Genomic DNA, 24,866 nt, shown 5'->3' with positions numbered 1-24,866 from the left:
TGATTCATGTGGATTAAAAAGCTCATCTTCAGTGAAAGAACAACGAGCTTTTTCCGCTGCAGGCTGTATACCTATAGTCTGTCTTTTTCTGCAAACGGAGTAAAATTACATTTGTAAGGTTGCCAGTTTTCATAAATTTTAAAACAGTGATGTAGTAGTTGTTGATATTTTATCGATAGATTTTTGAAAGAAGATCAAATTATGTCAATAATGACTGAATTATGAATGTTACGACGTTCTAACGATTACTTATTGATTTATTGCTTTCTTTATTCTTATTTTGACAGTTACTTAGTCTACTATCGAGACTAATTTTTATTCGTATACATTTTAACAAGAATAGCCGGATTTGATTATCTGTATTGAATTAAAATAAAAAACTTTAAAATATGTCTCGTCTTTGTATTTTTCATAAACAGTTCTAAATGCAGTACGTACGATCTGCTCGCATTTTTACTCCGTCTTCAAAAAAGTCTGACTATGCTTACATATTTTGTGACCAATAAAAAAAACAAGAAACAATGTTGGTAATATTTACGTAAGTATATTTTAAATATAATAACAAAATTATAATACACATTGAAATGTAAACAATATTAAGTTTTACCTTTTTTTTGTTTGTGTTAAATTTCTAAGTTTTTTTACAAGGTTAAGTTAAAATAAGAAAATAATAATAGCGTACAAATTAATAGACTGACAAGAATAATGTATTTGGACCGAAAAATGGAGGCGTTAGTACTGATTTCAACATTAACGTATAGAAAACAAAATTCCTTTAAAATTACGTAATATGGGTAATGTAAACTGTCAGCCTTCCCGTAAACAACCACTTATTAGGACAGGTCACGTTCTCATCGACTTTTATTGGAAAAGCAATCAATATAAAAATGATTTTATATATTTTTTGAGTCGATATTATACTATGAAATATTATGTATTTCATAAATACAGTAAACAGTAGATGTTTTATACCAAGAATGAACACAGCCAAGCCACATAGTTCTCTGAGTTGATAATCAAACGCGAATTGAACGCAGTGTATACAGGCTTTATTTTAAGAATCTTTTGGGAGCCCTATGTTCAGCAGTGGAGTTTCTCCGGTGATGATTATTCAAATTCTACTTGTTCTTAGAAAGCGTTCTCTGCTTCTCAGCGTGTTGCACGAGTTGTTTATCAGTGGCGAGGCCCTTGCGCGCGCGCACCGAGTCCATGTATGCTTTAGCGCGGTTCACTCCGTCCCATTTCTCTCCCCAGTGAAGAAGTTCTTCCTCGGTACGAGGCCTCCAGAATGGATCGATATCTATTACCTGGAAATTGAGTGTAAAATAAGTATAAAAATTTGTTGTCTTCCAATTGGCTTAAAGCGCATGATATTGCATTTCTTCATATATTGTAAGTGGGTAAGGTCACTAGTTTTCACACCACCAAAAAAGCCCCGTTGAATTTTAGCTCTCTAAAAAAGGGATAGGATTAAGTAGATATATCATTAAAGTAGGTAAGTAATGAACACAGTTAACTGTCGTTGTACGTAAATACTGCTATGGGTACCTAATGTATACAAAGAGCTGCTAATTTCATGGGACTATTCCCTATTTCTGTATTCCATCCACGATAAAGTACTTAGTGTGACTCCATTCGCAACTGAGAAAGGCATGGCAAAAGGTTTAGTTTTATGTCTTACCTCCCAATGGCTGAACATGAGTTGGGGGGCGGCCAATCCGGACGTGTGTGTACGCAGTTCCAAAGCGAACTTGAAGCTCTCTGCTACGGGGAGGAGCGCTCGGACTCTGAATGATGCCGAGCCGCTCTGCAGATCGCTCGCTACGACGCGGCCACCGCGTCGGCCCAGTGAAGCGTATAGTTTACCTGCGAAGAAGAAATAAATATAATTAGTTCCATTATCAATGTACTCAAGTGTATCTATTATGGTGACGTATCTCTTATCAATATACAATTTAGTTTTATTTTCATTACACTAAGCGACGGGAAGAACAAGCCGTGTGCCTGGTGATAAGCGACACGCCCGTCCATAACCTTTGCAGTTGCAGTGCTTTAAATCACAAAGATCTGAGGGGCACTGCCACTGCGCCCGACACCTTGAGACATAAGTTGACAAGCCCCATGTGCCTGTAATTTCACCAGCACCCTTGCTTTTCGATACCGGAACGCAGTAATGTTCACATTGCTGCTTAGCGGCAGAAATAGGTAAGGTGGCACTACTTCACTGGACGAACTTTTTCGCAAGGAGCTCTACTGCTACTACTACTACTAAATATCAAAGTAGTTTTTCAAAAACTAGGCTCACATTTCCCAATTTAAATGACAATTGGATAGATTGGTTGGACTTTTCCGCAAGTAGTAATGTTTGTACAAGATATTAAAATGTACAATCCACTAATGCGTCATTTTATAAAGAAATGTGACTGTCTTAAAAATTAAGTAGGTAGCAAAGTAAAATAAGAAACATTTCTTGACGTGATTTCGAGGTATGAAATTAAATAGTTTTAGTAAAGGTTGAACAAAGGCTCACTCGCAAAAGGTGATTGGCTATTGCATGACGAGTTGAGTCAGGAAGCGAGGCAAAAACTCAGAGGGGCCAAAAAAGTTTGCCTCGTGATATCACTGGATCGCTTGACAAAATATTCAGAGATCAGTCGCGTAGAAAAATTCCTTGCTTTTTACAGATTCGATGCGGCCATTTTGAGATGAAAGTGGAGGCTTCCGGCCACGGGCGTGCATCCGGTTCCATTGGTCACGTCTTGACACATTCTATAGAGCCATGCAAGATTAGTTCTGAACGTCACTGGTGGCACAAAGGCAGGCGAGACGCAAGGTTGCGGGACGCGCGGTACTAACTCTATATGGAACGTAAATTAGTTCCACTTTTTGTCGCGCTTAAACTTAGTTTTGTACGCTCATGTTTGCTTAGTAAATAAAGAAGTTTTTTTATGAGTAAGCCTACTGTATACTTAGTTCCAAGCTCAACACGGCAAGAATGTTAACGAAAAAAGATATCATTTGTAACGGGAAACGCACGTAATCGGTAGAAAAACTCGACTGGAATTTAAGCACATATTTGTGGCTTGCGCCGTGTGGTCATCAGTAAAAAGAAACAAAACGAAGAAGACATTTCAAATCTAATTATACCTGTGCTGTAGCTCATATAATAGAAAAATTATTTTGTGGTTTTCAAAGGTACATAAGTATAACTATACACTCAGCATGACTTTTATGTTAGGATTTTATATTATTTGTAACAATACCTCAACCTATTTTAGTTTCATCATAACATTTTACACAATGTTGGAGATTATGTGTGATGTTTATGTTTTAAATCTCGTATTATGGCGATCTTGGCATTTCTTTAAATTCCCGAGGAGTTAATGTTGGTATGACGTAAACGACGGCAGTATGCGATTCTAAGCGGTGAGCCTATTTCCTGTGATAGATCTTATAATTGCGCTTACAGCAAGCTCGGCCAAGCCTCTCACTGATCAACATAAATAAGAAAACGTTTACAAACATGAGCAATTTTTACGTCGTTCGATAAGAGCATCAACCCGCCATGAATATTTGTTACACTTCCAAAAAATTACGATAATAATATTCATATAGCACCCCTCATGGAAGAATGGCATAAGTGGAGTTACGTTAAACACGTTTATTGCTCCACTAGATTCAGAAAAGTATAACCCACATCATCTCCCCAATTGTTAAAACTGTAGCGACTAATATTGTAGATAGAGTTACAAGAATGGGAGATGATGTGGGTTATATTTTTGTCTATCTAATGGAGCAATAAACATCTTTGACGTAACTCCACTTATGCTATTCTTCCATAAGGGATGCGTGCTTTTAGTAGCAGGAGAGCTCTTTGTGAAAGAGTTCATCCAAGGAAATATTGCCACCTTACCTATTTCGGCCGCCAAGCAGCAATGCTCACGTTACTGCGTTCCGGTTTTGGACGGTAAGGGTCCTGGAGAAATTACAGGCACATGGAACTTGCCAACTTATGCCTCGGGATGACGGGCGCAGTGGCAGTGGCCCTCAAATCGTTTTTTTAAGCTCTAAATTTTAAGCTCTCTCTCACGGCAACTGTTATAGACAGGCGTGGCGTTTAGCACTAGATGCACAAGTTGTTCATTCCGTCATTTACTACCGTAAACAAAACAATACTTTCGAACATTATAGGACTGAATATTATAATTTTCTACGAAACTCGTTTTTTTCGAAATTTCACATTATATATTAATTCATGCGACTGAATCTAATAACTTGGCCTGAGACCACTGAAGTGTCTTTGTGTCCTTAAATAACAGCAAACTCTTTCAAGGGGTTGATAAAATAACGTTAAATTAAGAAATGAAATAAAATACTATAATAACTAAGTTAGCACCTACAAAAAGTTGATATTAACAAAAAACAAACTAATAACAAATCAAAAAGTCTCAATGTCTCAGCTAGAGAGTATTTTGGAGTATAATAAGTAATGATCATAATAACGGTAATTTGTTTTACGTCTGTAAAATAAACTTGAATCGATAATGACGTGCAGCAATTAAAACCTTTATTATTAGTATTACTACACTAATGTCAACATTGGTTCATTAATTGGTTCTATTAAATAACAATTACGCCTCGAGTATGAATGGACGGGGTTTGAGAAAGTATTTTTATAAGAGGTCATCTATAAATAACACGTTTTTATAAGAGGTCTATAAACAAAAACGTAAGAATTTGTTTTGTTCGTGACGAAATATTATAGGCTTTTTTGATGAAAGCTTATAACAGTATGTAATGAAAATAAAATAAAGTATGTAAGGTCATGTTTCGTGTTTAATAATACAGGCTCATTTCGAATCGATTTGTGGCATTGTAGGTAAGTTCGTTACATTTCCCAGCTTATTTAATATTTTTTTCTCAGTAAGAAGTTGGTAGATTGATGGCACAAATTTATAGAGCGAATGTGGATGGAGGCGTGGCGAGAGGTAGACTTCGGCGTACATATCTTAATCAGATTGGGGAAGTCGTTAAAAAAGGATTAAAAGTATCAAGAATAAACGAGAATGTATGAAGAGACTGATAGGAGTGGAGGAGGCGAAGGAGGTTTGTCAGGAGCGTAGCAGGAAGATCAATGGTCTCTGCCTACCCCAGTGGGAGACTGGCGTGATGATATGTATGTAAAAAGTGGATTCAAACACTTGTGGAGCTGGTGTACCACCAACGCGATGGAGTTGGATACAAAAATAAAAATAGAGAAAGAGAGAAAGATAGAGACAGAAGAAGAAAAAGTGAGAAATAGTTTATTTGAAATAAATGCAGTTACAGTGGTGAGTCATACGTTATAGCTTATGTAATAATAATAAAACTTACAAACATATTAATCATAACGACAAACCGTTAATATTTGTATTCAAAACAAGATTGTTATTATTATAGGTTAACATTAAGTGCCTATACGTATAATAATTAGGTAGTACTATGTAGGCAGTTAAAAATTTATTCACTTTGATATAATAAACGTGTTAAGTTATTAGGTGAACAGATGCATAATCTGCAACTTGCTCGAGTTACGCTAAGTTATAAAGTCTTAAGAACTTAAGCACCAACATATATATAAGTTAATAACCGATGCCACAACCCGTAAGTTAAGGTGCTATCACACTGCAAACATTTTCCAAGGATGCACCCACTGTCGAGCAAAAAAGTACATCCCCTTTCTTCTTCCATCGTCTCCGCTTATCTTTCTCAATTTTTTGAATAAATCCGTCTAATCCATCTCACCAGATTTGGTAATATTTTAGATTGTCAGGAAACCGAAAAAAAAATACATTGTTTTGAAATTCAGACTTACTTAACAATAAGTAAGATTTTGAGAAACGATCGTGAATTTTGGATAAAAAGAAAATTAAATTTAGAACTTTAACTTGTATCCTCACATGTCACCACTCATCAGCATTACGTTCATATTAAACGTTTGTTTAATGTGGGGTACTATTAGTAAGCTCATAATTAATATGGCTGCGGTGTCGAAGGCGCTCCCTATGATAGAGTGTGGTTTACGATATAGCGTTTTTAAACGAAACTAACGTTAATGAATCTGTTTGATACATGCGTGTGACTTCAAGAACATTCGTAACACCGATGTGAAATAATTTTCTAGTAACAAAAACAAAACAATTTTAAACTGTTTAAAACGGCAATGTGTAAGCACCTTAGAGCTGTGCTGGCGCACGGCGGCCCATATCCCAGTCCGTTAACGGGCCTCTCAGGACATCCGGCAACTCTCGGTTGCATTCTGTGGATAACTGGACTGCTACATTGATAATACAGACACTACTAATCGCTAGTCGAGACCGTTGGTTCAGCGGCTAAGGTCATTTATATACTAAGCGATCCCTGTACCTCACACGGTGGGGTCGGGCTTGGCCTGCGGCGCGTGGTTGGGTTCAGTTTACGGAGTGTGCTCATGCTCTTCGGTGGCACAGCAGTTAGTACTATAATGGCCTGATGAGGAGGTCAACTCCCGATTTGGGCCAATTTAAGAAACGAACATTTCTAAGTTGGTTTCGGTCTGAGTATTCTGGGTTATGCTTCGGGCTTCGCTCTCCGCGGATCTCGGCCTGCGGATTATAACTTTGTTTTAAAAAAATTAAAATAGCTCTTTAATGGCGGTCATATTTAAAAATTGCAAAAATATATTCTGACCACGAATTTTTATCAAACAATCTTAGAAAGCTTTTCGTGTCAATTTTCAGTCCGAGCAAAGTAAGTTTTTTCAACAGCCATTTACATAAAAAATTAAGGCTCTAACGAAAAACGGTGAAAACAAAATGTTTACGCCAAATTATGATTGAGGCCATGCCATTTTCAGTCGAATTAAAAATAAAATCTAACACCAAAAAAGTTTGTATGGCAGCCATATTGAAAAATGGTGAAAAATAAATTTTGACCGCTAATTATTATTAAACACTAATACAGACCCCGACATGTCCATTTTCAATCGAGTTAGAGCAAATTTTTGTCTGTGCTAAAAAAGTTTGTATGGCAGCCATATTGACAAATGGCAAAAAGTAAATTTTGACTGCAAATTATTGTTAAAAACCCATAGAGAACCCCACAGGTCGATTTTCAGTACAATTAGAGCATATTTTTATCATCCGCTAAAAAAGTTTGTAAGGCAGCCATATCGAAAAATGACTAAAAGTAAATTTTAACCGCAAATTATTATTAAACATCCATAATCTCTATGCTCTAACCACATGCCGATTTTCAGCTGAATTAGAGCAAATTTCTATCTACCGCCAAAAAGTTTGTATTGCAGCCATATTGAAAAATGGCAAAAATAAATTTTGACCGTAAACTATTATTAAATACCCACAGAAACCCCACATATCGATTTTCAATCGAATTAGAGCAAATTTTCGTCTGCCGTCAAAAACACTTACATGGTTTTTTTTTTTGGTTGGAAAATTTGCTCTATATTGCAGCTATATTGAAAAATGGCGATAAACTGATGTTGACCACAAATTATTATCAAGCACACCTAGAGACCCCCCATGACATGACAACTTTCAAAGAGATCAAAATATTTTTTTTTCTACTGCCAACAAACGCTTATATGGCAGGCCATATTTGAAAATGGCGAAAAACCAATTTCGAGCACAAATTATTATCTGGCACTTCTAGAGGCCTCCACATGCCAATTTTTAGCTGAAACAGAGCGAGTCTCTTTCAGCAGCTATTTTTAACGAAAAAAAAAACACTTATATGTCCGCCATATTAAAAAATGGCGAAAAAAACTTTTGGCCCCAAATTATGATCAAGGACTCCTAAAGACCCTCGCATGCCAATTTTCAGCAGCATCAAAGCAAGTTTTTCTTCGGCCACCATTTTGAAATCGCCATTTTAATTTTTTTTTAACCCAGGCAGTTGACCACTGTTACCCTGTATGACATTCCTTCGAGCACCTCCTACCTATCTCGAATTCAGGTCTTCTCATATTTGATTCTTTACCTTGCCTATCCGCGTACAACGGTATAAATAACTTTTTACCACCATATCGGGAAGTATGCGTTCTATTTTTCTAAGTGAGTCAGGATTTGTAGCTTTATATATATAACTAAATGGCGCGCGTTGCGCCGGGCCGCTAAAGCGGCCCGCGAGGGCCTTTTTTTGACGCTTGCGTGACAGGTTGGGAATTAGATTTTATATTTCAGAAGAGAATCCTCTTTGGTTGAGTTTGAGTGGAAGGGATCTGCGAAGATTCAGAAAAGTCAAATTGTTTATGGCGGCCATTTTGAATTCGTCATACCAGAACATTTTCGGTTCTGGTACAACCTGACCAAGATCCTTGACAACTTTTATTTGAGAGCCATGTGCCCATCCAGGTACTTGGGCGAGCAGCCTCAGTCCCACGTGATGCGGAGCACTGTTCCAAGATTTCCGGATTTCCTCGTACTCACTGAACCCTTCCGACTACTGATCCCGTAAATAAATCTAAACCAACTCTATTCCTTCTGGGAGAACAATTATCTACATGTCAGTGGTAATCGAGCTACCTACGTATAGTATGTTGCGCGTTGCGCTGGGCCGCTAAAGTGGCCCGCGATGTCTTTGTGTTAGGTTTGTGACTGTTTGCTAGTTGTAGTTTTTGTTTCAGGATTTTTTTTCTTAGGTTTCATTAGGTGGGAGAGACCAGGGTATTGGTACGATCGCATCAAGTCGTATTTTTAAATACCCCATAAGACACCACCCGTACACCATCGATAGTTGCAGAGATTCAGCAAACTCAATTTTGTATGGCGGCCACCTTGGTTCCTCCATATTAGAAAATTTTTGATCCCGGTAGAACCTGACCAGGGACCCTGACAAATTTTGTTTGAAAGCCATGTACCCATCTCTGATGCTTTGACCGGGCCATTTATCACGGCGACCAGGTCGACTTGGATATTGCATGTTGCACTGGGTCCACGAGGGCTATGTATGAGGCTTGTGACTTTAAATGTAGGAAAGACTTCGTCAGTCGGTTGGTAATTACTTTGATTTCGTTGGTGATTTTGTTCGTTAGGTTTATTTGGGTGGGAGGGAGCAGGGTAGTTGGTATAATAATATAATATAAATACTTCACAAGACACAACCCGTATATAATCGATAGTTGCGTAGATTCAGCAAACTCAATTTTGTATAGCGGCCATCTTCGATCCGTCATATTGGAAAATGTTTGATCCCGGTAGAACCTGACCAGGGTCCTTGACAATTTTTGTTTGAAAGCCATACATCCATCTCTGACGCTTTGGGCGGGCAGCTGGTGTCCTACCTGATGTAGATCACTTGTTGAATGTTTGGATTTTTCTGGTATTCAATATTCCGAGTCAAATACAATCCTTGTATACTTATTTAAAACACTTCGATTCGTTCTTGGCGAACAATGACGTTGGACGGTGGAAAATGTATGGCGGCCATATTGGAAATTGGCGGAATCAAAAACCACAGACACAATTTCGTATTATGGGGCCTTATATACGACCAAGTGCCAAATTTCAGCACGATCGGTGAATTTTTTTCGGGTCATTTTCTTGAATCGGCCATTTTGAAAAAATGAGGTTGAAATCGATTAGCTCGTATCGCCTTTTTGGAATTTGGTTTAAACATAATTCACCTATCTCTAATAGTTCCGAAGATTACAGTACCTCTTGACATTTCTCGAACCCATCCGACCATAACTCCCCTACATAATTTTTACCCGCCCGCTCTCCTGCTGGGAGAAAAATGACGCCAAAAGGCAGAAAATTCACACGTGTGGCGCCATCTTAGAAAATAGCGGAATCAAAATTTCGATATATTATCATATATCGAAATTTACCGCATGTTCCTTTTGTTGGCCCCCTTTCACGGCCGGATGCCAAATTTCAGCCGGATCGGAGCACTTTTATTTTGGGCCCCAATTTTGAGTCGGCCATCTTTTGTCACCGGTAGTTGACCCCTATTGCCCTCTATGACATTTGGTCGAGGACTCTCCGCCTATCTCCGATACTCGCTGAGCTATAAGACTCTGAAATTTGTATGGCGGCCATCTTGTTTCTTCGAAGTATAATTTTTTTTCACTTTCGGTAGAAATTGATCAAGATGGCGGCCATTTTTAGTTTGAGGACTTTGCCGGCAGGTGTTATACTTTGGCCGCGCAGCCGGGGTCCCACCTGATGCAGCCCATTTTTCGAAGTCTTCGGATTTTTTTGGTACTCACCGGAGCCATCGACCACGTCTCTCGTACATCATTTTTCCCACCGCGACTCCTTCTGGGAGAACAATCATCTAAATCACTGGTTCAGTCAGTCAGTCAGTCAGTCAGTGGTAATCGAGCTATATAGAGTATAATAAAAGTAGGATTGGAAAATAGCTGTGTTTCAGCAACAATAGTAATTCGTTATGATGACGTCTCCATGCCGGTATTTTTTTTTACAAACACATCAGTTGCCCGTGGCCCTAATCTGCAAATTTTCTTCATATCGCTAGTCATTGTAATTCCTTTAGGACTTCATAAGATTACATTGCAATTACGATATTATTTGCTATTTCTGTTTAAAAATCTAATTGCAATGGCACTTGAGTCTCAGTGGAATAGCACAGTGATGGGATATTCATTCATTCAATTACAAACATCGATGTTACTTTACTAAAACTACCATGGAAAGTCAATTATATTCAATTATAACGCACACACTCAACATAGCCCCGCAATAGGGAAACCCTGTGTCGCGGGTGCCATGGACACACACGTAGACAACCACAAAATACACCCAAACTCGCGAGAGAAATAAATGCAGGCCATAAAAATATTTCTCCCGGCCCGGGAATCGAACACGGGACCTCAGTATCGTTCGGTCACGGTCACGGAGGCAGTTGCTATGCAATTGCTATTCATATCTTAATTTTTGTCTCGTTTAGACAGCCATTTAGTCTTCAAATTAAATATACCTATACAATATTAATACACTACGCCATCGATGTGCCCATCGACTCGCCATTGTAGTCAAAGAATCATTTATTCCGTAGGTAAAATAAATTTACACTTGAAAAACGTCACATTTAAGCTACTGCTCGTTCACTACGCTGACCCTCCTGAGAAGAAAGAGTAAGAAACTCTAGAAATTGCTCTTTTCAAATAAACTTAAATGCTATAGAATACACTTTGAATCATATTTGCATGGAATTTACACTCATGTTGTCTTTCCATACCATCTTTATCTAACACGTAGTCTACAATTTTGTAATATGACTTGTCAATCAAAATATTTAGATTAGAAGAGCTGAATAACAAAAAATTGCAATGGCTGTTACATAGCAACGCGATGGTTAGCCGTTAACAAGCTCTATTATTGACTTTTAGTAGAATACCAAACGTTCAGAATCCTGCCATGGACACTCTATAGGTGATTAAAAATTAGTCCCAAAGTAGTAAATTTCCGGTATTATGAGCAAAGGAATTCATTTCGGGGCCTTAGCCAAAACAATCAGACTAAAACCAATTTAAGAAAGATCATTTTCAAAACGGGTCTCAGTGGGAACTCATCCAGCCGCCATAATGCAAATCGTTGGGCCACTGTGGTATTGCTAAGGAGTGTCCTAAAGGAACCTCCCCGCAAGACGTACCATTTCTTTTTCTGTTCGTCTGGTGCACTCTCGGCAACAATCGGCGAATATCTTACGTCAATTGGCAAATCCTTACACCACGATAGCTAGCATTATAGAGCATGCCACCGACATGATAAGAAGAATTGATTGGCAAAATAGACGTATAATACCCAGTTGCGAAAACCAGTCCGTTACAGATCAAGCCATGACATGGTATGTTACACCATATCACAAATCATACCATACTTGCCAAAGCTTACAAACCAAGCACAGGTTTATTGCGCTCCACTTTCGTATCACCCCATACTGGGCTGATACGAAAGACCTTAGATTCTTGGATATGAACATCAAAGTTCGAAATGCCTTAACGAGGCCGTGCTGTATGGCAAGTTCAAAATATAACAGCAATACTACAAAAAAAAAACCAAACATGTGAAATGAGTTTATGACTCAGCTACAAAGGACTACGAAGTGTACTGCTCTATAAAAAAATAGATTTTTTTAAATCCGAACGTGCAATTAAGTACCTTATTAGAATGACTTATTGCCTTACCAACTCTCAGTTTGTTTGCGAAACTTCTATGACTGATTTACAATATTCCCACGATTATTTACCAGTTTAGTACAATCGAGAATAAAATAGAATGATCTATTTCACACATCAATATTAATAATATTACAATTTTAATGAAATAATATAAGCGTCACTAATATATATCTAAATAACGACAGTTAAAATAAAATAATACAACAAAAAATAGCAACACAATAGGAGCAAATACAACAATGAAAATTTTTACTATAATTCCAACACCGCTCGAAAATATCTACACGTGAACAATATTTTGTGAAATTGTGAATACGCCGTATGTAATAATTATTTGGCGAAAAGAATGAAAAATGATGCCGCGACATAAAACAAACAAGATATTTTTATATTACAAACAAATTTAATCAAAATTATAACTTGACGTGTTTGGCAAAAGTATAATCAAAATTAAATTTATAGTTTTTCTGTTTATTTTTTATTTGTATCTTATACATATATGCAGCTAATATGTATATTAGACGTTCATTTGAACCTAGGATAATAGCTGTTTTAACTTCTACCGAAACCTAATGTAAATTTATCAGATTCCAATCCTCCGAGCACCTAAGTGGCTGGTACCACCGCCTTAATTAATTCGCACCCTTGGTGTAATAAGGTCATATCTGCAAAATAACAACTTTTCGCGAGAGAGGTTTCCACGAATGAAATTAGTCAATATTTTTTTATGCTCTAATAGGAGAGTTATAAAATTTCACATTTGTATAAATTGTTTCATTTAGTTTGTATTATTTTTGTGAATTTCATGCGATAGCAGCATTCTTCACTTATGTTCACATAAGCTTTATTATACCAAGGGTACGAAAGACGTGTTCAGAATTCAAAGGTACAGAGCTAGAGGAGGACGTTTAAACGAAAAGCACATAAGCACGCTTTTCAATTTAAACACAAGCGTAGGTCAGTTCAATACTCAAAAATTAGATTTTTTACAACGTGCTTACGTTTCAAGTCCCGCCATCTATTTATCCTAAACAAATTAATTCGTCAATGTGAATAATAATTTTATAAATAAAATGAAACTCATGTTTTATAGATCAACTTACTTATCTTAAAACCTTTAGTGGTTTACTCTTGCTTTTCTCTATCAATATAACGTTGCAAGCTTTTTTAACATAAAAGTTTATGCGTTTAAACGTTTCTCTAAACGATTTTTTTAAGCTATAATACAACGTTTTAACGTTTTTAAAAATAAGCAGTTTTTCCCATTTCTAGATAGACCCGTGCAGTTACATATACGAAAGTAAAGATCTTATGTTGCACGGTCGGCAAAGTAAGTACCGGGGCGTAAAACTCTACATCAGGACCACTGGTCTGACTTTTGCAGGTGATACCTTAAGAAAAACACTTTGCGCCCGACAGTACTCAGATTCACGTCTCCATGTCACGCAATCGACTGCCAGTAGGTTCTCCGGTGTTGCTAAACGTGACTAGGGCCACCAGCCGTACGGAATTGTCCGGATATGACCGGCTTTTTGACCTTCTGTCCGGATTTCGTTCAGATTTTTCTGCTCAGGGTAAACATTTTCAGAATCAAAAGTATCACTTACTGCGCTGGATAATAACAGGATTATTATTAGAAACTAACCAAAAAAATCAAAAAATTTCCTGTCCCGCCGCGCGTTTATACCCGCTTTCTTCTCTACACGTGTATCGTACCGACATGGAACGGTTACTTGGTCTTTTTAGATGGGCGAAGAATAATAATAGTCATAATTATAGAATCGTTTTGTAATAATAAATTTGAATAAAATCGATTTACGACAAAAATTTTGTTGTCCAGGCGCTTGTCCATTTCTGCCGCCCTGTGAGAGAGATTTTCAATTTTATGTTTTTACTAAAAAGTCCGGCCTTTTTTGCAAATGGCAAGCGTTTTGTCCGACTATTCGAATTTTGGAATGGTAACCCTAAATGTGAATGACTCATTTTGACACTTTACGATAATTCATTACCTCAAAACTATACACGTTTTTGATCAATATTAACTGATAACATTAATCGAAACTGACACTGGCCATGCATTGGTCCAAGACTAGTGGCCGCCATTAAGGAAATAAAAAAATACCTATACACTTTATTTAAGAAAATGTCTACGTCGCACTGATAGTCACGAGTTTCCTCAATAGAAGGTTCAGGCGTTCGAATTATTTTCGTGACAAAATTTTCTATATTTAAGAATTATGCAGAATCATCTGTTCTTCTTATTAATTAGGAATATTTTGAATAAGTATTTCAATAATCATTATTATTATTACATGAATCCTTATTTATCGTGTTTTTATAAAAAATTGGTAACACCATATATGTATTAAACGAGGTGCCAAAATACGACAGAGGAAACAATAAAAAGATCTTTGGTAGTCCAGAGCGTGGGTAATTTGTCGTTATACGATAAAAAGCTGTAACCACCTTGCTGGTCCGGACAGGTCAGGGCTGTATTAGAATGAGATGAAGTGTCTATTACAGTACATTCTCAGCTGATCGTACACCTTTATTTTACCTACTCGGTCTGTGCGTACTCCACAGTTATTTAGTTAACAATTCACAAAGAACAACGTTTCACAACGGATCTTTACGCAGAATGTGTCGATGATATATTAGCATGTGATCCCACTATGACATGTTTTTTCTGTAATATTAAGTGATTAAAAACTACATTATACTCCAGTATAAGCAAAAAATAACGTCATAATTTTATTTTTAGTACCAGGTAGAGCTCCTTCCAGGGACTTCCCTGGGCGAACTCTTTCAGACGGAGCTCAACCTGGAGCTCAACTTACTTTACCTATTTATAGATAAGTAGTAATGTGAGCTTTGAAATTACAGGCACATGGGACTTGTGAACTTGTGAAAAGTTAATTATATTATAATATTTGCTTAATTATGAATGTTGTGTACCTACAACTATAATTGGATGTCACATTTATGATGTTACATTAGTAATCCTAGGTATTATTTGTATAATTTGTTATCTGTAGTTGTACCGTATAAAATAAAATACATATAAAATAAAACAATGCAAAATAAATAAATAAATATGCAACATATGTATATATGAATCGACAGTGACAATAACACGCACTGGTGTCATCGATTATGTGATGATTTTGTCATCCTTCATTCATCATATTAAACTGCTAAACGGTGTAAGAAAATAAAGTACCAACTCAGGTTCTCAATGAATACTAATAAATAATGATGTTATATAAAAAAAAACTAACGCAAACACATTATTTTATTTTATTGTAATTTTTTCTATTTTGCCAAAATTGTTCTCACAAAAAAGACTAAATGGTTTCTAAGACAGTTTCCTTGTATCTTCCATGGTTCCGGATTTCCCTATACTGTCCCATTTAAAAAATATTGTATATGTGTCAAAATGCACGACAATTAAGCTACAACGATTGTCTTATACAGAGGTGTAATGCTAAATTCATCTCTGTTGAGCCAAGTCCAACTGGTCTGGCACAGCGGCCGACATCCGACATTCTACTCCCATCCTGGCTGGCTTCCCGTCACGGCGCGACCGGCGCAAGCGCATATCAAGAGTAAATTAAATTCGCTCGGAAGTTGCAGATACGTCTTAATTACAAGACGTTTTCCGCTGCAAACTGATTCTTAGGAATGTAATATATATATAAAGATACACCCCATTTGCATAAACACCGATTGTATAGACACAATAATTACAATACGGGTTTACGTGGATTACAAACAAGATTATAATACACATATGTGGGTTTTCGTGACTAAAAAAAATACAGCTGTTAGGGGTAACTTCTTTTACATTCTTCGTAATACGAGGCACAACTTGTACAAAAACATTGTTTAAAATGTAAAACTAATAAATATCAAACAAAACAAAAAATCTGCCGTGACTGTGGGATCTGTATAGAATTTACTTTAAAAAACAAAGAATTTGTTAGAGAAAACAAATATTCCTGATTTAGATCTGAAAAAATAGTAGTTTCATTTTCTATGTAAAATTAACTGAAATGCTGCCCGACACCATTCTCCCGCTTCTTGTCATTCACTATTATTTACCATTATTGCCGTTACATTCTTAATTACATTAAATTGAGGTGTGGCTACAATAAATTATCATATGTATATTCACGGGTCATATGACCTGTTAACTAGTTAAAATTACGCGCATAGTTTAAATTATGTCCAAGCAAAACCTGTTTAATGTTGTTATTATAGACTATCTGAAAACCAGACTAGACTAGATCTGGATGATCTGAGTGCTATAGTCCACTGAGATCTAGATTTTCTTGTTATCCTTTGTATAAAACCAAATTCTAGTCTGAGACCAGGTATTGATGCAATCGACACATATGTTTTTAATTATAATATGGGGTAATTTATAATAATTAATAATACGTTACAAATTGAGTTGTTTAGTTTTCGCGTTTGTTACACCTTTTTCAGATCTAAATTAGTTCAAATTGCAACTAACCAATTTGTAACCCGTAAATGGTTCAAAACGTTAATTTTTTAAAAAAATATATACGCGATTTACATTTGAAAAAAATAGTCAATTTGCAATATATTACAAATCATGTTTACAGACAAGGAACAAAATTCTTGGGTACAACGGCAGATTTACTTATATGGCATTTTTTTCCAAGTCATCTTGGAGTGACAGGAAAAACTTAAAAATACAATCGCCGATTCATTTTTGTCACTCATTTATAATTATTAATTTTTTTTTATATTATTTTTTTTTATATAATTAAAATAACCACGTGACAGCATGTACTTTCCCAGGCCTGCGGAGCATCCTCTCCGGTAAGAACCTATTTCCTGCAGTCGACACCTGTCTCCTATAATTTAGCCGACACCGCGAAGGTCGAGGGAGGGCGCTATTTGCGACAATTCCAGAGATGCAACCGTTGCTACCTACAGCAGCTAACAGTGTAATGTTGTATATCAACGAACGTATTGGTGCCATGAAAGGGTGTTATGTAATTTAGTAAGTCGATATGATTTTTTTACTTTACCAGATTCAGATGATAATAGACTGTATTAGTAAATAAGAGCCCAAACGCCCAACAAAACCTTAAACCAATATTAAAATCGGATTAAAAACAAAGATTTATAATATAATTTATTAAACATTTTCAATCATCAAACACGTGCTTTCTCTTTAAATTTAACTTGTCTTATTTATATAGAGGCGAATTTAAAACTTAAATATAAAATAAAGACGTGCTGATGTCCGTACTTTAAATGGGCTGTAGGTCGTGACATTTATGCCCAAAAGGGATTACAATCGACATAATTTGCTCACTTTTAAAGTTGATAGTTTTTTTTTAATTTCATTTAACTTTGGTATTTATGTAACAAAAATAACAAAGTAGTCTAATCTTATTGATACTATAAAAATAATAATAAATAAAATAATATGCAAGACCTCAATACCTATAGGTATGTCTCTACAATACGAATATTGCGTCATAACAAAAAAATTGAGTTCAATGAATGATGATATAGGCATATCTTACAAAACTGCCAAAGAACAATGTCGTATTCAAATGGAAGCTTTAATTTTTTTTAACTTAAATCCACGTATTTTTATGGGCTAATGACCTGAAACGTATTAGGCTATCGCTACGTTAGAGACTAAACATTTGAAAATTGAAGTATAACTTTGTTTTTACATCAATAAAATATGTTTTCAGCAATGTTCCTAAGAAAAAGAAAAGATGTAACTTATTTCTTTATGTAGTTTTGACAGAAAGAAGTCATTTATGTATAACAGTTTCTTAAACCTGTAGTCCATGGAATCCTAAGGGGCCCGTGTAATGAACGTCGGGGGTTCATGGCGAGCCTACCTAACATACACTAACGACAATAAAGGCTAGTAAAAGCTAAACCTAGTTTTTTAACCGACTTCAAAAAAGGAGGAGGTTCTCAATTCGATGTTTTTTATGTATATTACGCGACAACTCCGAACTTTGTGATCCGATTTTGATGATTCTGTTTCGTTGGAAAGAGGGTACCTCATTAGTGATCCCACTTAAATTTGAAGAAAATATTCCACCTCTGAGGTTGGCAAACTAGGGGATGAATCCGGTTACCGATTGCAATAAAACTTGGCAAATAGATGTAATTCCATGAACTTTTCAGGTCGGTTTTTTTAGTACTATGTATTATTTATCTTTTCGGAAAGGGTTCGCACGGTCCTTGAAATTTTGAGAGGGGTTCTTGACTAGAAAAAGGTCAAGAAACCCTGATGTACAAGACTCAGAATGTTGTGATGTAAGTAAATTTTTGCAATATTATTAGTCACGCCCATCGGGACGATATGTGTCGTGTAGATTCAACTGAACTGTCTTGTAAAACCCATTTAACACTTCAATATAGATAGCAGTAATAAGACAAATAATGTAACTCGATACAAATGTAGCAGCGCGGTTGGTATATGTACACGCCCGCGCGCAGTGTACAGATGCATATGTATATTCGCATAATCTCGCGGTGCATTCCAGTTGCAAAGCGTGAAGCGTATGCGCCCTTCGTTGTAGAAACGTTCCCTAGGTGTTTAAAACATTTAAATTATGTTTCTGTGTCAAATGTATAATTTCATAGTTATGAATGGATCGTTAGCATATACAAACTCGAATTTATTTCTATTCCATGATTTTACTCCCATGATTGAGATATTAATCCAGGAACCTGGTATAAAAAAATCAATATATAGCACGAGAAAAGTGCGATGATTATTTTTAATTTTTTCAAATTATGTTTTGCAACCTTTAGATACAATTAAAATAATAATGTAACAACCCTAAGTTGCGAGTGACGTGTAGACATTGCCATTGACGCTCCGAACAATCGGGAGTTACACTGTTTGTCTTCAAATTACTATGTCCGTACGGTTAAATACATGTGTCTTTAAAATGTGTTATTCTATTTCAAAGATCGTATCTTAGTTCAACACCCTAAATTAAATTTTCTTTTTATAAGTCCATACAACCTGTTGATTCCGCATACCAGCGAAAGTGTTGAATCAATCACTTTGGGAAAAATATATAGTGAGAATATACACTGAGTACTGTACGGTGTGAAAACACGATTCCTGAAAATATTCTCATAGTTCATGTTACAAAAATAAAACACATTCTTTCCCAAAAAATAAATTCTGAAATAATGCCAGTGTCCCGCTCGACTCAAGCAAAATGAACCATATTAGTACGGAAAAATTTTGAATTCGAGCTGAGGTAGTATCGACTCTTAATGAGACCTTGATAATTCAACGAGATTAATCTTACTAAAAGTGGAGTAGGTAGTGCAGTAGGCGCCGAGGCTGAATAATAATTACGTGTAATATTATTTCACAGCTGCCTTTTTTATGATATCAAGTGGCGGGACGAACAAATCGAGCGCCTGGTGGTTCGCCTACTCGTAGCAGTTGCGGTGCCATTTAAAGTTTTAAATCACAAAGATCTGAGGACTGCCACGGCACCCTTCACCCTGAGACATAAAGTTGACAAGTCCCACGTGCTTGTAATTTCAACAGCTACAAAACCCGAACGCTATAATGCTCACATTACTGTTTACCTGCAGAAACAGGAATAGTGGCAGTAAGTTAAGTCCCCTAGTTTGCCACCATTAGCGGTTAAATATTTTCTTTAAATTTACTTGGGACCATTCTCGAGATACTCTTTTCAACAAAAAAAAAAATCTTCAAAATAGGTTCACAAATGTCATTTTTATCCGGAGTTATCGCGTAACATAAATACAAAAAAAAAATACAGTCGACAAGCCTCCTCCTTTTTTTGAAGTCGGTTAAAAAGAAAATAAAAACAGAAAACAGAATTTTCGAATGCAAGTATTTTAGTGGCAAATAAATGATTCAAATAATTATGTCTTATCTATGACTTTGTAAATGTATTAGCGTAAACATAAATTACATAATTTGTACGAGTAACCGTGTTTATCGTATACTTAGTCAGATACCACTTAAGGCACACACCTAATAAGACATAATCGCTTGCCTTATGTGTTGCTGCTACATATAGGAACCGGAGCAATGTTGTGGGCGTATATTATTATAATAGCGTTGGTATCTACATTATGTACTTATTTGAAAATGGTAAACATCGAGATGCAATATACACTAATGTATATAACGCTCTATACACAATAGCATATTCAGCTTTGCAATTTGGACTGTTGTTATTATTAGTGGCATAAAATTGACATCAGAAGTACTAAGCGGCTTTTAAAAAATTACTTCAAATCTCATATTTTTTATAGTGTGTGGAATAATCGACGTTAAAAGGTTAACCTAAGTTGAGCAGTTACGCAACTTCACCGTGCGCGTGTCCGACGCTCGTGAAGGAGACGTCAAAATAGCATGGACATACCGAAGCGAATAAGAATAAATTTTTGTCGACGTACTACGAATACATTCGTTATGAGAGACATATTACAAATATTTTTATGAATGAAAAAATGACACAATATTATTTTAAATACAGGGTGCTGTAAATATGTACACTTGTTAGCCCTATTGATTTCTCACTTCATTTTAAATAAAACACCTGCTTTATGTTAGTTATTGACATATTATATATATATACACACATATATGTCACTATTATATAGTTATAGTTGCATATTACCGGCGATCCATATACGACAACGGAAACAGTGGGCCAGCGAGTGGGTAGGTATCGTACCCCACTACCCTGTAGGTGTCGTTGCATAATCCTGGGTTATGACAGGCTAGTATGGGCGGGAATGCTGTTGTTACATAAACGGTGATAACGAGATACATAATGGTGCTATATTATGATGATATGGTAATGGTGTACATGTTTATACAATACTTATTTATACAGGGTGTAAAAATGGTGCATTAATGGGAAATGAAGGTATTTTTTCGGATCTAAATCGCGAATACTACTGACTGTCTGTGGATAGATGACTAAATGATTATAATTACCCATCCCGTGTCAATCAAACTCACAATTTAACATCATCATACAAGTATAGAAGTACAGCTCACTGCTGGGATTTCTTCATATACATACAGGATTAAGGTCAAAGTCTGATGCGAGACTGTTATTTCACTTGTCTTAGAAGTGAGAATAAACCAGTCTTGATTATGGGACTTGTAAAGTGTCAGAAACGTTGGTTAGTTTGAAGAAACAAACATATTCGTGATTTAGATCCGAAAATATGGTTTCATTCCAGAAGAAATCATCAAATCATAAAATGTTTGCTCAAGGTTGTGTAACAGTCACGGAGGATAACTGAGGATAATGACGAAAATTTAAAACCTCGAAAAGGTCTTAATAGACCTAGACTTATATACTTTGGTACGAGTATATTCATGTGTCCAGAAATCATTTATCTTTATTCTCATATACTTATGTGGCAATTGAGTGGGATTTTTAAGCCACAACGGAGATAGGCAGGTATACAGTGGGAAATAAAGGGGATTTCATTGACGTTTTTCATTCTAAGACCCAATGTTCATTGGAGAGATTTTATCCTAATTATGGACCCTATCGATTAATGCAATAAAATAGAGTTAGCTTTTTTTGCATTTATGGTTGTTCGATTCCCGGTTGTGGAAATTTTTCCAAAAGAATCTGCGCATGCAAGTCAAATTAGCTATCCAATGTAGTTCCTCTTCATGTCCCATTGATTTTTTCACCCTGTATAGGTAGGTTTCTTAAATATTTAACATACAGCACCAGAGCATCTAGGATTGAATAAACAGAGCTGAGGCGGTGTGGTGGCGTTCGCCTATACTTGTATTAGTCAATATCTGCTTTGGTTGCGTACTAATTACACTTCTCTTTCGTTGCCCACCGTCACAAACTGCAACCCGCGAGTAATAACTATCCGATTAATTTAATACATTTTACAAAGGTTTTGACTTGACTACAGTCGTAAAATTTTTCGTCCTTTTTTTCTATTTTATTTTTCTTCAATAGTTTAATTTTCTGAACGTTATTTCGCGGGAAATCGTTTATATATTTTCGGTGGCCATTTCGAATCTTTCTTATTTGAATTAAATTATAAAAATTATATTTCATATAACTATAATAGTAGCCGCAATTCTGAAAAGTGTTACGTACGACGAAATTTTTTACTAACTCATTTATTTGAATTTAAATGTCGATACCTCCAATGAACACTATGCCACGTTAATTTTTTAACCTGTTTTGTTTTTATTTTGTTTATCACAAAATTAGTTTTTTTTGTTCTTTTTTCGAATTTTATTTTTTGTTTGAAATGATCACACACTTTCACCTAGCATTTGCGGTGTGTAAATCTACGCTATTCAGAGCGGTTAGAAAAACCGCCAACATAACTCCGGAAAATTCAATTATACAATTTTAAGGTAACAAATTTAGGTCGCAATTAGTAACTCATGCAATCATTTCAATTACACAAATTGTGACTGATTCGGTTTATTTTTGTCACGCTGTTTATTCAACAAAGGTCGCACGTGGGTGGGGAACGCCGGGGTATTGCACGTGTATACGTTACCACTGATAGTGCGAACTTCGAAGGTATATCACATCGTTCCCTATATCACGAATGGATCCGCTTATAATTTTGACAGAAACGACATGAGAAAAAGATAGAAAACAAATCTTTGCTTATTAAAAATACGAGTACAGAAGAAAACAAAAAATGAAGAAAGATAAAATGAAAAGAAAGCAAAAGAACAATAAATTACAGCACAAACACAAATTAAAATGAAAAAAAAAATAAATCAAGACTATATTATTAAATATAATAACTAAGTTTTCTGCGACGAGCAGAGCAAGCAAAACTTCATCGTGGATGAAGCATCCATTTTCTTACGTGATTTTTTTGCTGCTTTAGCAATATATGCTGCGTGACTATATAAAAGCAGCGTTCTGTCGTTACTACAAGTGTCACTGAAGGCGATTAAGGTGAGAAGCTGTTTCTTGAGTATTGAATCAGAAATTATCGCGATCGCTACTTCGAGGAGACTTAATAAGTCCAGATATAAACATAATCTTGAACACAGGAAGCTGCAAAAACTAAAATCTTTTAACTAAATGTATATGATTCTAAATAGAGTTAAAAGTTAGTTAAAGTTATGTTTTAGTGTAGCTTACTATCAACCGCACGACTTGTTCGTTCCGTCACTTGATATTACATAAAAAAAAAATTAAAAAGAAATAGAAAATGTCCTTACCATAAACTTATTTTAATTTTCTTCAATAAATAAATAAATGCATACGCCTTGTTTCCATCCGGGCAAGCATACTAAATATGATTTTGGATATAAATGAACCTATGCGAAGTTAAACCAAAAGAGAAGCATTACAAGTTCTCAGCTTACTCGGTTACACCCCCTGAACCATTTGATTCAGACACGAGTAGGTATGAATAGCACAAATCATGAAGGAAACGTACACGTGGAAACAATTTGTTGCCAAATCGATTTTTACGTTCCTTGTTCAGCATTCCATCATCTGTAATTTTTATACATGCGCTTCTGATGTTTAATACGTACTACGCATTATGTTTAATTATATTTACATACTCAATTATTGTTTATTTAGTAGCAATACAGCTCCTTGTGAAAGAGTTCGTCCAGGGAAGTACCACCACCACCTGCCACCTTACCTATTTCTGCCGTCAAGCAGTAATGTGAGCATTACTGCGTTTCGGTTTCGAAGGGTAAGGGTACTGATGAAATTACAGGCACATCGGACTTGTCAACTTATGTCTCAGGGTGACAGGCGCAGTGGCAGTGTACCTCAGATCCTTGAGATTTAAATTTTGAGTGATACTGCAACCGCTATGGACAGGCGTGTCGCTTAACACCAGGCATTTCAGACTTGTGTTATTTTGTACCATAAAAAAAACCTAACCGACCTAAACGACCTTCATACGTTGTGATTTTTTTGGATAAATTTAGACAAAAATCAACCAACTTTCACCTAAGTTTAAATACTAATCAACTCTGATAAAGAATCTTACCACGTTAGGACTTTTTTATAAATGTAGAACTCGCCTGGGTAGATATCTCCACACTGGTTACCTATCAGTAGTTCGAAATGACATTTCCCAGAAATAACGTTTGCTCGAATTTTCATAACCTCGATAGTAATTTTGAGAGGAAAATGTTTTTTCTTTTAAACCTAACTTAACCTAACCTAACAGGACCTAATCGTGTGTTTGCGATAAACAACCAACATAACCTGAAATAACAACGGTTGCGTTATAATTCGGTTTTCGGTGTAATGAACATTCGAACAAATGTTATTTTGGAAAAAAAAAATCGAGTTTGTGACAGGTTACCCACCACTCTACCTACCTTACTCTATTTCTATCGGAAATAGCAGCACTGCTGTGCGTGATTGACAAGAGTTTAAATCCTATGTTCAACGGTCAGCAATGCATTTTCGATATTTACACCACAAGGTTTACTTGTTTGAGCGCTTGGTGACGAGGTGCCGGTTTCGATTTCCGGTGGGACCAATTTGGGAAAGAAACTTTTGTAAATAATTGGTTTTAGTCTGGGTGTTCCGGGTAGTTTAATTAAAAATCAACAACAAACACACACACACAATACACACACACACACACACACACACACACACACACACACACACACACA

The 24,866-nt window shown here is 36.0% G+C and overlaps 1 protein-coding gene across 1 annotated transcript in view; it reads right to left on the bottom strand.

The window, feature by feature from the left end:
- Window positions 1–711: 711 nt before the first annotated feature.
- LOC113234827 (elongation factor-like GTPase 1) overlaps window positions 712–24,866 on the bottom strand; it is a 217,433-nt gene continuing 193,278 nt past the window's right edge. Inside the window, exons 10-11 of the mRNA XM_026470334.1 lie at window positions 1,682–1,866; window positions 712–1,307 (exon numbers count right to left, since the gene is read on the bottom strand). Of these exons, the coding sequence (XP_026326119.1) occupies window positions 1,119–1,307; window positions 1,682–1,866 (374 nt within the window). The 3' untranslated portion in view covers window positions 712–1,118. The remainder of the gene's footprint in view (window positions 1,308–1,681; window positions 1,867–24,866) is intronic.

Source organism: Hyposmocoma kahamanoa, unplaced genomic scaffold (genome assembly GCF_003589595.1).
Source record: "Hyposmocoma kahamanoa isolate Upper Pololo Valley unplaced genomic scaffold, ASM358959v1 86, whole genome shotgun sequence".
NCBI lineage: Eukaryota > Metazoa > Arthropoda > Insecta > Lepidoptera > Cosmopterigidae > Hyposmocoma > Hyposmocoma kahamanoa.
Note: the sequence above shows the minus strand (reverse complement) of the source record. Positions and strands in the feature narration are given on the sequence as shown.